Source organism: Thalassophryne amazonica, chromosome 20, assembly GCF_902500255.1.
Source record: "Thalassophryne amazonica chromosome 20, fThaAma1.1, whole genome shotgun sequence".
Taxonomy (NCBI): Eukaryota; Metazoa; Chordata; class Actinopteri; order Batrachoidiformes; family Batrachoididae; genus Thalassophryne; species Thalassophryne amazonica.
The window spans coordinates 26,132,414-26,145,132 of record NC_047122.1 but is presented as its reverse complement, the minus strand read 5'-3'; the positions used below and the strand labels follow the sequence as shown (position 1 = coordinate 26,145,132).

The 12,719-nt window shown below is 41.2% G+C and overlaps 1 protein-coding gene across 2 annotated transcripts in view; it reads right to left on the bottom strand.

Annotated features, from left to right (window-relative positions):
- LOC117501843 overlaps positions 1–9,987 on the bottom strand; it is a 105,016-nt gene extending 95,029 nt beyond the window's left edge. For both annotated transcript variants that reach the window (XM_034160810.1, XM_034160809.1), the window contains exons 1-2: positions 9,810–9,987; positions 6,845–6,990 (exon numbers count right to left, since the gene is read on the bottom strand). In XM_034160810.1, coding sequence (XP_034016701.1) covers positions 6,845–6,990; positions 9,810–9,929 — 266 coding nt within the window. In that variant the 5' untranslated portion in view covers positions 9,930–9,987. The remainder of the gene's footprint in view (positions 1–6,844; positions 6,991–9,809) is intronic.
- Between the last annotated feature and the right edge of the window lie 2,732 nt (positions 9,988–12,719).

The following is a 12,719-nucleotide window of genomic DNA, read 5'->3' as shown; positions in this document are numbered from 1 at the left end:
AAATTTTAAAATTGATCCTGAAGGACACTGGCAGCCAGTGAAGTTCCTTTAAAATTGGGGAAATATGAGTCCTTCTGTTAGCTTGTGTCAGAATTCTTGCTGCAGAGTTCTGTACCAACTGCAGTCGACGCAACTCCTTCTTGTTTAGACATGAAAATCAAACTGTTACAATAGTCTAAACGTGTTGACACAAAAGCATGAATAATAAGTGGCTGCAGTCTTCATCAGATGCCAAGAAGTTTATGCAGGACCTGTACAAACACTAGTTTTTTTTTTTTTTTCAATAACTGCTATCTGCACTGTTACCTGTAAAGTGGACTGATTGTGACCATTGCTGTTTTTGCTGTTTTGTGGCTCAGACTGAGATGAGACACTTTGTTTTGCATTCAGTGCCTTCTCATAATTAAGACTTTTTAATCAGTTCTCCCACACCCACCCCATAATATCATTTTTTCAACTTATTTTCATTTATATAGTGCCAAATCACAACAAAGTTGCCTCAAGGCATTTCACACAAGTAAGGTCTAACCTTACCAACCCCCAGAGCAAGCACACAGGTGATAGTGGTCAGGAAAAACTCCCCCTGTTGATTTGAGGAAGAAACCTCAAGCAGACCAGACTCAAAGGGGTGACCCTTTGCTTGGGCCATGCTACCGATATGATTTACAAAACAATTTACAACACGAATATACAGAAAATGTTGTTTGTGCACAGGACAGGAGGGTTACAGAAACAGACACCACACCCATCTGTGGATGGAGCCACACCTCAACCAGAGAGAGAGAGAGAAAAAAAAAACAGAATCCGACAGACATCAGAAAGACAAGAAATACAATCCATGGCAATAATTGGAATATATTGGAATCACCGGCCTCGGAGGATGTTCATTCAGTTGTTTAATTTTGTAGAAAAAAAGCAGATCACAGACATGACACAAAACTAAAGTCATTTCAAATGGCAACTCTCTGGCTTTAAGAAACACTATAAGAAATCAAGAAAAAAAAAATTGTGGCAGTCAGTAACGGTTACTTTTTTAGACCAAGAAGAGGGAAAAAAATATGGACTCACTCAGTTCTGAGGAATAAATTATGGAATCACCCTGTAAATTTTCATCCCCAAAACTAACACCTGCATCAAATTAGATCTGCTCATTAGTCTGCATCTAAAAAGGAGTGATCACACCTTGGAGAGCTGTTGCATCAAGTGGACTGACATGAATCATGGCTCCAACACAAGAGATGTCAATTGAAACAAAGGAGAGGATTATCAAACTCTTAAAAGAGGGTAAATCATCACGCAATGTTGCAAAAGATGTTGGTTGTTCACAGTCAGCTGTGTCTAAACTATGGGAAGGTTGTTAAAGGCAAACATACTGGTAGACCATGGAAGACATCAAAGCATCAAGACAGAAAACTTAAAGCAATATGTCTCAAAAATCAAAAATGCACAACAAAACAAACGAGGAATGAATGGGAGGAAACTGGAGTCAACGTCTGTGACTGAACTGTAACAAACCACCTAAAGGAAATGGGATTTACATACAGAAAAGCTAAACGAAAGCCATCATTACCACCTAAACAGAAAAAAACAAGGTTACAGTGGGCTAAGGAAAAGCAATCGTGGACTGTGGATGACTGGATGAAAGTCATATTCAGTGATGAATCTCGAATCTGCATTGGGCAAGGTGATGATGCTGGAACTTTTGTTTGGTGCCGTTCCAATGACATTTATAAAGATGACTGCCTGAAGAGAACATGTAAATTTCCACAGTCATTGATGATATGGGGCTGCATGTCAGGTAAAGGCACTGGGGAGATGGCTGTCATTACATCATCAGTAAATGCACAAGTTTACATTGATATTTTGGACACTTTTCTTATCCCATTAACTGAAAGGATGTTTGGGGATGATGAAATCATTTTTCAAGATGATAATGCATCTTGCCATAGAGCAAAAACTGTGAAAACATTCCTTGCAAAAAGACACATAGGGTCAATGTCATGGCCTGCAAATAGTCCGGATCTTAATCCAATTGAAAATCTTTGGTGGAAGTTGAAGAAAATGGTCCATGACAAGGCTCCAACCTGCAAAGCTGATCTGGCAATAGCAATCAGAGAAAGTTGGAGCCAGATTGATGAAGAGTACTGTTTGTCACTCATTAAGTCCATGCCTCAGAGACTGCAAGCTGTTATAAAAGCCAGAGGTGGTGCAACAAAATACTAGTGATGTGTTGGAGCGTTCTTTTGTTTTTCATGATTCCATAATTTTTTCCTCAGAATTGAGTGATTCCATATCTTTTCCCTCTGCTTGGTCTAAAAAAGTAACCATTACTGACTGCCATAATTTTTTTTCCTGATTTCATATAGTGTTTCTTAAAGCCAGAAAGTTGCCATTTGAAATGACTTTAGTTTTGTGTCATGTCTGTGATCTGCTTTTTTCTACAAAATTAAACAACTGAATGAACATCCTCCGAGGCCAGTGATTCCATAATTTTTGCCAGGGGTTGTACAGTATAATTTGTCAGTATTAAGCAACAAGAAAAACAAAAGGAATACTAAGGTGATCGTCGGCCAGTAGAACTAAGCTTCATTAAACGACCCAGAAATTGGATAAAGTTGAGGCCATGGCCCACTCTGTTTACAAAAAAAAAAAATGAATTAAATGAGTAAAAAGCATTGTAACATACTATGCCAGTATGCTAGTATTGCTAAAGTGCATCTTAAGTTTGGACTTGAAAGTCTCAACCGAATCTGACTGTTTTACTGATGCAGGGAGATCATTCCACAGAACAGGGGCACGATATGAGAAAGCTCTGACTCAACTCAACTCAAAGCTCAACCTCTAGTAATACTGTGAGAAATCTTGGAGTCATTTTTGATCAGGATATGTCATTCAAAGCACATATTAAACAAATATGTAGGACTGCTTTTTTGCATTTACGCAATATCTCTAAAATCAGAAAGGTCTTGTCTCAGAGTGATGCTGAAAAACTAATTCATGCATTTATTTCCTCTAGGCTGGACTATTGTAATTCATTATTATCAGGTTGTCCTAAAAGTTCCCTAAAAAGCCTTCAGTTAATTCAAAATGCTGTAGCTAGAGTACTGACGGGGACTAGAAGGAGAGAGCATATCTCACCCATATTGGCCTCTCTTCATTGGCTTCCTGTTAATTCTAGAATAGAATTTAAAATTCTTCTTCTTACTTATAAGGTTTTGAATAATCAGGTCCCATCTTATCTTAGGGACCTCGTAGAACCATATCACCCCAATAGAGCGCTTCGCTCTCAGACTGCAGGCTTACTTGTAGTTCCTAGGGTTTGTAAGAGTAGAATGGGAGGCAGAGCCTTCAGCTTTCAGGCTCCTCTCCTGTGGAACCAGCTCCCAATTCAGATCAGGGAGACAGACACCCTCTCTACTTTTAAGATTAGGCTTAAAACTTTCCTTTTTGCTAAAGCTTATAGTTAGGGCTGGATCAGGTGACCCTGAACCATCCCTTAGTTATGCTGCTATAGACGTAGACTGCTGGGGGGTTCCCATGATGCATTGTTTCTTTCTCTTTTTGCTCTGTATGCACCACTCTGCATTTAATCATTAGTGATCGATCTCTGCTCCCCTCCACAGCATGTCTTTTTCCTGGTTCTCTCCCTCAGCCCCAACCAGTCCCAGCAGAAGACTGCCCCTCCCTGAGCCTGGTTCTGCTGGAGGTTTCTTCCTGTTAAAAGGGAGTTTTTCCTTCCCACTGTAGCCAAGTGCTTGCTCACAGGGGGTCGTTTTGACCGTTGGGGTTTTACATAATTATTGTATGGCCTTGCCTTACAATATAAAGCGCCTTGGGGCAACTGTTTGTTGTGATTTGGCGCTATATAAAAAAATTGATTGAAATTGATTGATTGATCATTCAGGTTTATCTTTGTTCATCGAGCACAATAATTCACAATAAAATAATAACAATAAGAGAAGAGAGCGGGTGAGGAAGGGAAAAGGTGGAAAGAAGGGGAAAAACACTAAGAAAATGTTGAAAATGTGAAGTGCTCTGATTGCTTTTCGGATGCACTGTATGTCAGTGTTTCTCTTTTTCTTACCCAAAATCTTTTTAAAATCTATCAGTCAAATGATTTCCTAATTTGTATGGGGAGGTACAACTCCAAGAGTATGTAAATGATAACTACAAAATGTCAGCTTAGTGGAGGTCTGTCTTTACCTAATTTGATGTTTTATTACTGGGTAGCTAACATTCAAAAATACATTTAATGGTTAAAAGATCCTCATCAAGCTTGAGTTCAATTAGACGTTCTGTTGTGTCTGTTTACATCTCACCCTGCCTAATTATTTTCATCTCTCCTTGTATTCCTGTCTCGGTACACAGATAATCCTGTTGTACTTGCCTTTCTTTCATTTCAAATCTTTGCTTCCACTCTTGCACCATTATGTAAAATCCCAGGCCCACTGGGGAGAGGATTAATTGTGCATGAATTGCGTACACAAATTACGGGCATTCATTGTCATCCGCAACAAAATTGGCCAAAAATGACAAATGTCCCAGTATGAATTACGGATATATTCATAATGCATCGCGAATATATCATGAACAATCACAGATGTATAACGCATGTATTGAGGAAATGGATCGGGTTAGGGTTAATAGGGATGTAATAGAAATGCTTTATCTGTGGCCTCCCTGCCGAGAAATCAGCTACCATTCAGGTAACTTCTCTGCTGACTTACAAAGTAATAATCTGAACTTCTTTGCAGCCGTTTTCCTGTGGTGTGTCCTTATCTGTGGGATTGGCGTTTGGTGTGATCAGCGACGGCTTCGCCTCACACCCCAAACCAGATAAGTGGTTAAACAGGAGCTGCACGAGTGTGTGATTGGAGGTGGAGGTGCTCCCTCCTAACTAAACACTGACTGTGGGATTACTGAGTGTGCGAACACACACTCATCAGGACTGTCTCTGTTCTCTGCCAGCAGTACCGGGTCTGACTGCTGAAGACAGCAGCCACCTGGGGCGCAGGGCTTGGCGGCTCCGGTGTTCTTCAGCTCCGTTGGTGGTGGAAGCTGTGTGGGATCCAGCTCTTCTCTCGCCAGGTGTCTTCTATCATCGAGCCCGCCCACACGTCACCTGGTGTATGATTGACAGTCACCATATTGTTATTGTCTGTACGTCGTTGTGCGATTCACAACATTAAATTGTTACTTTTGGCTTATCCATTGTCCATTCATTAACGCCCCCTGTTGTGGGTCCGTGTCACGACACTTTCACAACAGATTAGCCTCAATTTTAGGGGTTAAACACTTTATTTACTCAGATAGGCATGTCTAAGAGGTGTTAAAGGGCCTCTGTACTCACTGGCTTTCGTGTGCTCAGGAACTTAACACTGTGGGAGACATTAGCGATGGAGTTGTAGTGTGGGTACCTGGTCATACAGGAATTCTAGGTAATGACAGAGCGGACTGGTTCATAAAGTCAGGGAGCTCAACTAAATTTGTGTGACTGGGGCCTGTTGTAGGGGTGTCCACTGCTGTCCAGAAGACCGTCCTTCAAAAGTGGATGAGAAAGCAGCAACACGAACATTCACTGCACTTCATTTACTGCTGGCATGCAAGACAGCTCATGGAAGGACCAAACCTAAGGTTTTCCAGGGAGAAAGTTGGCCTGCCTAGAAGTATAAGTACAGTGGGTGGGAATCTCATAGGTCACAACCTACTGAACAGACATAGAATGACAGTAAGACTCCAAAAGGTCAGTACATGTACAGGGTGTGTGTGGGGAGGAACCTGAGATGTCACTCCCCTTTTTTGGTCCAGTGTCCAGCATGGGGTAGACTGAGGTTGAAGTTTTTGGATTCCTTTATTTTGGTACCTGACCAGATGAGGAAACAAAAATTAAGAAACCTGGTATCCTGTATCAAATGTACCAAAAGGTTTAACTAAGTAGGTTCATTTGGGGAGCAATGGGCTCTTTGTGGTCTACACTCTGCTGGGTGCCGATGGTCAACCCCCTCTTCCCTAACCCTGACCTATATTTCAAACTTTATCTGACATTTTTCGGTCAAATTATTAGGATGCTTGTTTTACTGAGGTGGATGCAACAATTGATCGTCTATGTACACTCTAAAACATTGCAGCCTCATTTAGTTATGTCCATTTGCTACCTCTCTTTAACATAAAGAGTGCTTACAAGTTTTGGATGTTGAACTCAACTTTGCAACTGAACTCAACTCATAAAGTTGAGTACATACAAAACTTGTAAGAGCTCTTTATGTTAAAGAGAGATAGCAAGTGGACATAACTAAACGAGGCTGCAATGTTTTAGAGTGTAGAAGTTGATTTGGGTTTTATAAGTATATAATGTGACCTAAAGGAAAAAGAAGACATATTAAAATACACTGGACAGGATGGATGGAGAGATGAATAAAACTGCTCGTACTCTGCCTCAGTCTTTTTAAAACCTTGATGGGAAGATTTAAATGTGATCACACACATAGGTTTGTTCTGATCACTAAATGCTTCTACTATGCAAGTGAGGTGATGGGAGGTGATGCTCTCGTGGTTAAGGCGTTGGGCTTGAGACCAGAGAATCCTCTGTTCAAATCCCAGCCTGATCGGAAAATCACTAAGGGCCCTTGGGCAAGGTCAATAATCCCCTTGTTGCTCCCGGTGTGTATCGGGGTCAATGTGAGGAATTAGTGTGAAAAGCGCTTTGAGCATCTGATGCAGATGGAAAAGCAGTATATAAATGCAGTCCATTTACATTTACTGTGTGAGTCAAGAGTAAAATGTTCATTTCAGTTCCTTTGTGATTAGATAACTCAGAGAGAGGTTCTTGTTTCAACACACTCACAATTTGTCCTCTTCAAAGACTTGTAGTACATCTGCATTGTTGGGTTTTAGAACCATTTTGACCCTGGTCGTTTCGAGCACCTTCAGCCTGGATTTGAATGGTTCATGATCAGTGAATCCTTCGATGAAATACCATGTACCACTGAGCTGGACACACAAATGCAAACACACAGTTAATACCTCATCTATAAAGCCCCTTTCACACTGGGGCCACCTATGAGTTGCGTATTGTGGCATACTGACTATGCCAAATAAGCAGCTCTGTGCCGAGTTTAAGCAGCTCTACGCCAAGTTTTTGCTACGCCCCTACGCATCGCAGAAGTATGCTGAGGGCTATGTGAGGTTGACACAAACACTTAATAAACATGTTTATTTTTTATTTTTTTTCAGCGTAGAGCACTGGACATAAAAATTATGGAGTTCTTAAGCAGGTCTAGAATACACACTATAACTGATTCTAAACAACACTGCGCTAATGTGCACCAAGCCTCTGCAATTCTACACACCAGGGTGACAAATCCTTTAATCAGTACATACTTGAAATGACAGATTTTATTCACCCTGCTGGACTTTGCTGGCAGTGAAGGTTCAAAACCACAGAAGAAGAAGAGGTGAGTCAAGTTTCAACAATCAGAGGACATGTCCACATCCACTACGCATGGACAGACTGCTAGTGAGAGTACACGTCCTCTGTCCACCGTTACCTTCACATGGATGGATTTCACCCATGACCGCCTGATGCATCTCCTCTTTTTGCTTTCACTTCCTCCAGTTTCGGAAAGATTGAGGCAAGTTAAATAAAGTCCATTAACTCCTGCCCATGGACTGATTGCCAGAGAGTGGACATTTCCACGTCCAGGTTAACGCCTCACGGATGGATGGCCAGTGAGATGTCCACTGTTCTTTTGTCATGCACAGAATGCATGATTGCCAGTTGGAAATCCTCAGCCCTTTCAGCTTCTTAAGTTCTCTCATGATTGTGGCATGTTAATAAAGTCCATTAACTCCTGGAAATAATGTATTTTGACTCCTATCTACGTGTCAGTGTGCAGCATCACCCCTCTGCACGCAAGGGCTTTCTCTCTCTCTCTCTCTCTCTCTCTCTCTCTCTCTCTCTCTCCCTCTCTCTCTCTCTCTCTCTCTCTCTCTCTCTCTCTCTCTCTCTCTCCCTGCATACAAAGTGAGACCCATTCATGGACTGTTTTGAGAATGGAGCGTATTTCTACAAAAAAAACAAAATAAGCAGGAGTGGAGCGTGAGGGGCTACATACGTGGAAGTAAGCAACTGAAAGCAAGACTAGGAATGCAATCACACAACAGCCTACACAGGGGCTACGCCAAAACTGTGGAATTCTCCAGTGTACTCCATGCACAACTGTATGCAAGCCAAGTGTGAAAGGGGCTTTAGTTCTAAAATGAAAAAAATACAATAAAATAATGACTCACAACTATCAAATTTGAACAATTTCAATCTTATGAATGAAATAGAGCTTTGATATTTTAAAATTTTGTATTTTTTCTCATTTATGTATAAATAGAAAATCAACTATGAAATTCTGTAAAAATAAATTCATAAATAAAATATTATTACTTTGAAGTTGTGCCATCTGTTGCATGACAACATGTGTGGATGCGTGTGCGCACACACATACACACACACACACACACACACACACACACATAATTAACAAAACGACCTGATTTTATAATAAAGTTCATGAGAATATATAAAAGGAATGATTTTTTTTTTGTCACACATTTTGCTTATTCATAAATACATATTTATTGTGATAATTTTTCCAAAATTTGAGTTGACATGTCAAGCTTTTCATAGTGACAAAATGTTTTTACATTTCTCGCGGTGCCATCAGTTTTGTCTGGTTCCTTGTCTAAACTGGATCAGATTCTACTCAAATATGAATTACATTAATTTATTTGTTTAGCTCTTTCCAAAATGACACGTCACAGAATTAGAATTAAAATCAAACAAACATCACAATATGTTGTGTGTTGGGGGGTGTGGCTGGATATTTTGGTGTTCTTTTCTTTTCTTTGCTCTTCAGGTGGCATGGAAACTGATTTGTCTGTGGAGAAGGTGCTGGCTGAAGAGTCCTCACCCTCATCAACATCATGTGTAGCACCTGTGACTGGTGCTCACATGCAACCTTAAAGACTTTCAGCTGAAGCAGATAATTAGATGGTGTTCTGCATTTAAGTCATGTGTGATTCAAGCAGAACTGCCGGGAACTCGACCTTGTGATGTTCGTTTGTGAGACGCTGAGGACCGCGCTTGGGTTTGACACATTGAGCCTGTGAAGCAAGGAAGGGTGAGGACACACATGCTGTCAGCACACATTAAAGGTGATTAAGTGTTTGACTAATTATTGATAGTAACTTGGTGTTTTGTTACATAGTATACTTGAATTGAGATGAGAATTGTGCAGTTTGCTTCTCACTGCTGTGGCGTGCGGATAAGTGATCCTCCACCTGTTGTGAGAAGCTGCTCATTTGCATAAAGTTAAAGAAGATATAGACCTGAATGTGTTGCTGATAGCGTGTGTCTTTTGAAAGATATTGTTGTAACTGCTGACTTACCTCACCTCTTCTTTGCTTCACAGAGAGTCAGTTTGTCGTGTCCACCTGGGGAGTGTTTGGCAGTGGTAGTGGGTCCACGAGCGCCGGGCTTAGATCCTTACGGGCGCTGGAGAGCGTGGCAACAGTCACTCCACCAGAAAGATGCTGTTTAGTTTGTACACATTGTTATGCACCAAAGAGGGTAAAAAATAAATTGTTTTGTTTTGGAACCGCTTTCTGGTTATTTTTAGCGCTGGGTTCTGTCAGACGCAGGTCCGCTCCTCAACCCGCGTCGACACATAACACAATATCTTTTAAGGTGCAGAAGAGAGGATTTGAAAAAAAAATATATATATCAAGGTATGGGTAGACTTTGATGTAGGACTTGTTACCATGGAGTGGTCCGTTAGAGACAGGGGTTTGACCAGCTGGTAACAATCTTCAGGCATTGGACTGGCGTCACTCAGAACCAACCCGGCAAAGAGGAACTGGATGGTCAACCACAGCATCATGGTGGACAAAAACACAGATTCAGAAGACCTGAAGGTGCTCACAGCCCAAAACACTGAACTTCACTCGCAGCGTCACAGCTTTTATAGAAAAAGCAGCCCCTGCAGTGAGAACATGGGGGATGGAGGGAGAGACAGAGAGAGAGACAGAGAGAGAAAGAGAGAGAGAGTCAACCAACAGTTGATTCCTCGAGTTATTGATTCAGCAAACAGCACATCCTGCTATGTGCACATGCATGTGAGCACATCACGAAGACCGTGAGAAGTTTGTTCAAAACATTTCACACTTATTGATTTTTGAACTTGGCAACAGACAGAAGTCATGCACACTCGTGCAGAGTCAGTGGGTTCGTGTTGGCTGATGTGTCACCATCTTTGTCACCTGAATCCTCTGATCCTAGCTGGCTGTAAAAGAGATGGTTACTTGCTCCTGTCACATATTTTGTTTAACATTTTATGTCATTTAAAATATTGCAGGGCAGCACAGTGGATTCATGGTTAGCACTGTTGCTTGTGGAGTTCCAAGATTCATGGTGCCAGCAGTGTGCATGGTGTCTCTACTTGGAGTTTTGTTTGGTATTTTAGTTGTTTGTTGTAACAGTCTCTCTCTGCTTACCGTTTATGCTTGCCAGTCACTACTTGATATCTGTGCATCACTAGACAAACTTCAGCCGAATCTTAACTTTGAGTGTTTGTCATCTGACCTGCTTCCCCCGTTTCACTCTGCGATACACGTGTTCCTGCGCAGAAAGCCTTTCCTTAGACAGAAACGCCCAAGAAAAAGAGAAAAGCGAGGTGGCCTTTTGGTTAAACAAATGACTAACTAGCAAGCATGTGGATCCCATCGTGATTTTTCCATTGGAGTCCGCCGAGGGACCGATGGATCTTTTCCGTGCCTATGTCTGGTCTCGGCAGTGGTGTGGATCAGCTGTTGCCTCCAGTGTGGTGCCTTCGGACCAGCTGGCAGCACGGAGTGGACAGCAGGGACATTCTCCAGCTAGCACGTTGCAATGTTTTGGATACAGCCCAGTCTCACAATTTTTTTTTTTTTTGTGCTGCTGTCACGAAATGTTTCGAATGATCATGTTTTTTTTTAAACTCACTATTACTCACCCTACTCCTACCCCTAACCTTAACCACCCCGACCTCCCCGCTCCTTTTTTAATTTTGTGCAGCCATCACGGAATGAATGACAATGAATTTGTGCTGCCGTGATGAAAATGAGGCGCTTTTCGTAACAATATTATGAACCAGTAGATTAATGTATATTTCGTGCTCCTGAATCACGACATGCCATGAGACTGGGTTGGTCGGATACTAATGTCACAATTCTTCGCCTTGTGCTGATAAACACCAGATCGCTTGCCAACAAGAGTTTTTGCTCAATGACTTATTTACTTCTCGCAAGCTGGATTTCATGTTTATGATGGCGACACGGCTACCTCTCAATAAGTCAACTGGGTTTTCTGAACTTCTCCCTCCCAACTGTACCTTTCTAAGCTCTCCTCATACTTCTGCAAAAGGTGGTGGAGTAGCATCTGTGCAGTGAAAATCCTTTTCACTGCAGAGAGCTTCCTCCAGCCATATATTCAAGCTTTGAGCTGCAGCTGTCTTCGCCAATCCTGTGAGCCATAGTATACCGCCCTCCTACAACCCCAATTCCAATGAAGTTGGGACATTGTGTAAAATGTAAATAAAAACGGAATACAATGATTTGATAAAGTTTATTGTTTTTGTGCAAATATTTGCTCATTTTGAAATGGACAACGTGGTTTTTGTTTTGTCTGTTCTGACATCCAGTTATGACAATCAGACATTGCAACAACTGTCGTCCTTGTGTTCCCACGACCATGCATGGAAATACACAAGCTGACATGTATAGTGTGATCAGTCGTGCTTCTACACTTAATTACTCTCCAGGCGAGACCTCATCCCTGCACCGCCAGACCTCCCTCAGTTTGTATTGTGTAGCTGCACAACCAGCCATGTTTATTATGTATTCTACATATTTTACAGCTGTTCCTGATATTGGAAATTGACATTGACATCATTAGACCAGAGACTACAATAAACCTGTTATACAGAACATCCATGATTTACAAATGTGAATAAACATGTCTTACATGGTACATGTCTGTCATTAGACACTTTATTATTTTGTTTTTCAGGATTGGACAATGACCTTTGTCATTAACGTGTATATTTGTATATTTATCTCCACAGATATTTAGGTTGATGTAGTATCAGGCAGTGGTGGGCACAGGTCCACTAATCTGCTAACCGCTAATTAGCGGATAAGCATTTCAGCTAATTTGTAAACCATCAGCAGCCCACTTAGCTTCCAATAAATGTTGTTCCGCAAACCTCCGGTCTGCTCACTTTTTTTTTTGTTGCCAAAGTGAATAAAACTTAATCAAAATCATACATTTTAGTAACAACGTGTTGCGTGTTTTGCAATAATCCGATGGTTGTAAGCCCAGTCCTCCCGCAGCAGAATATAGTGGAGTGTAACAGCTGCCATTGCCTGAAACAAAAATATTTACTTTCATATGCAAAAAGACAGACAATGTAGAGAAAACATGAAACGCAACACACTTTTCACGCATGGCTTTGCCCATAAACAAATAATTCTGGGCGGTTTATCGATATATATGGTACATCTGTCATCTACAGAGAGAAAGTATCACACATATGACATATCTTTTAAAAGAGCGCTTTGAGCGTCTGATGCAGATGGAAAAGCATTATATAAATGCAGTCCATTCATTTAAAGGAAAGTGCGGAATTCTGAAG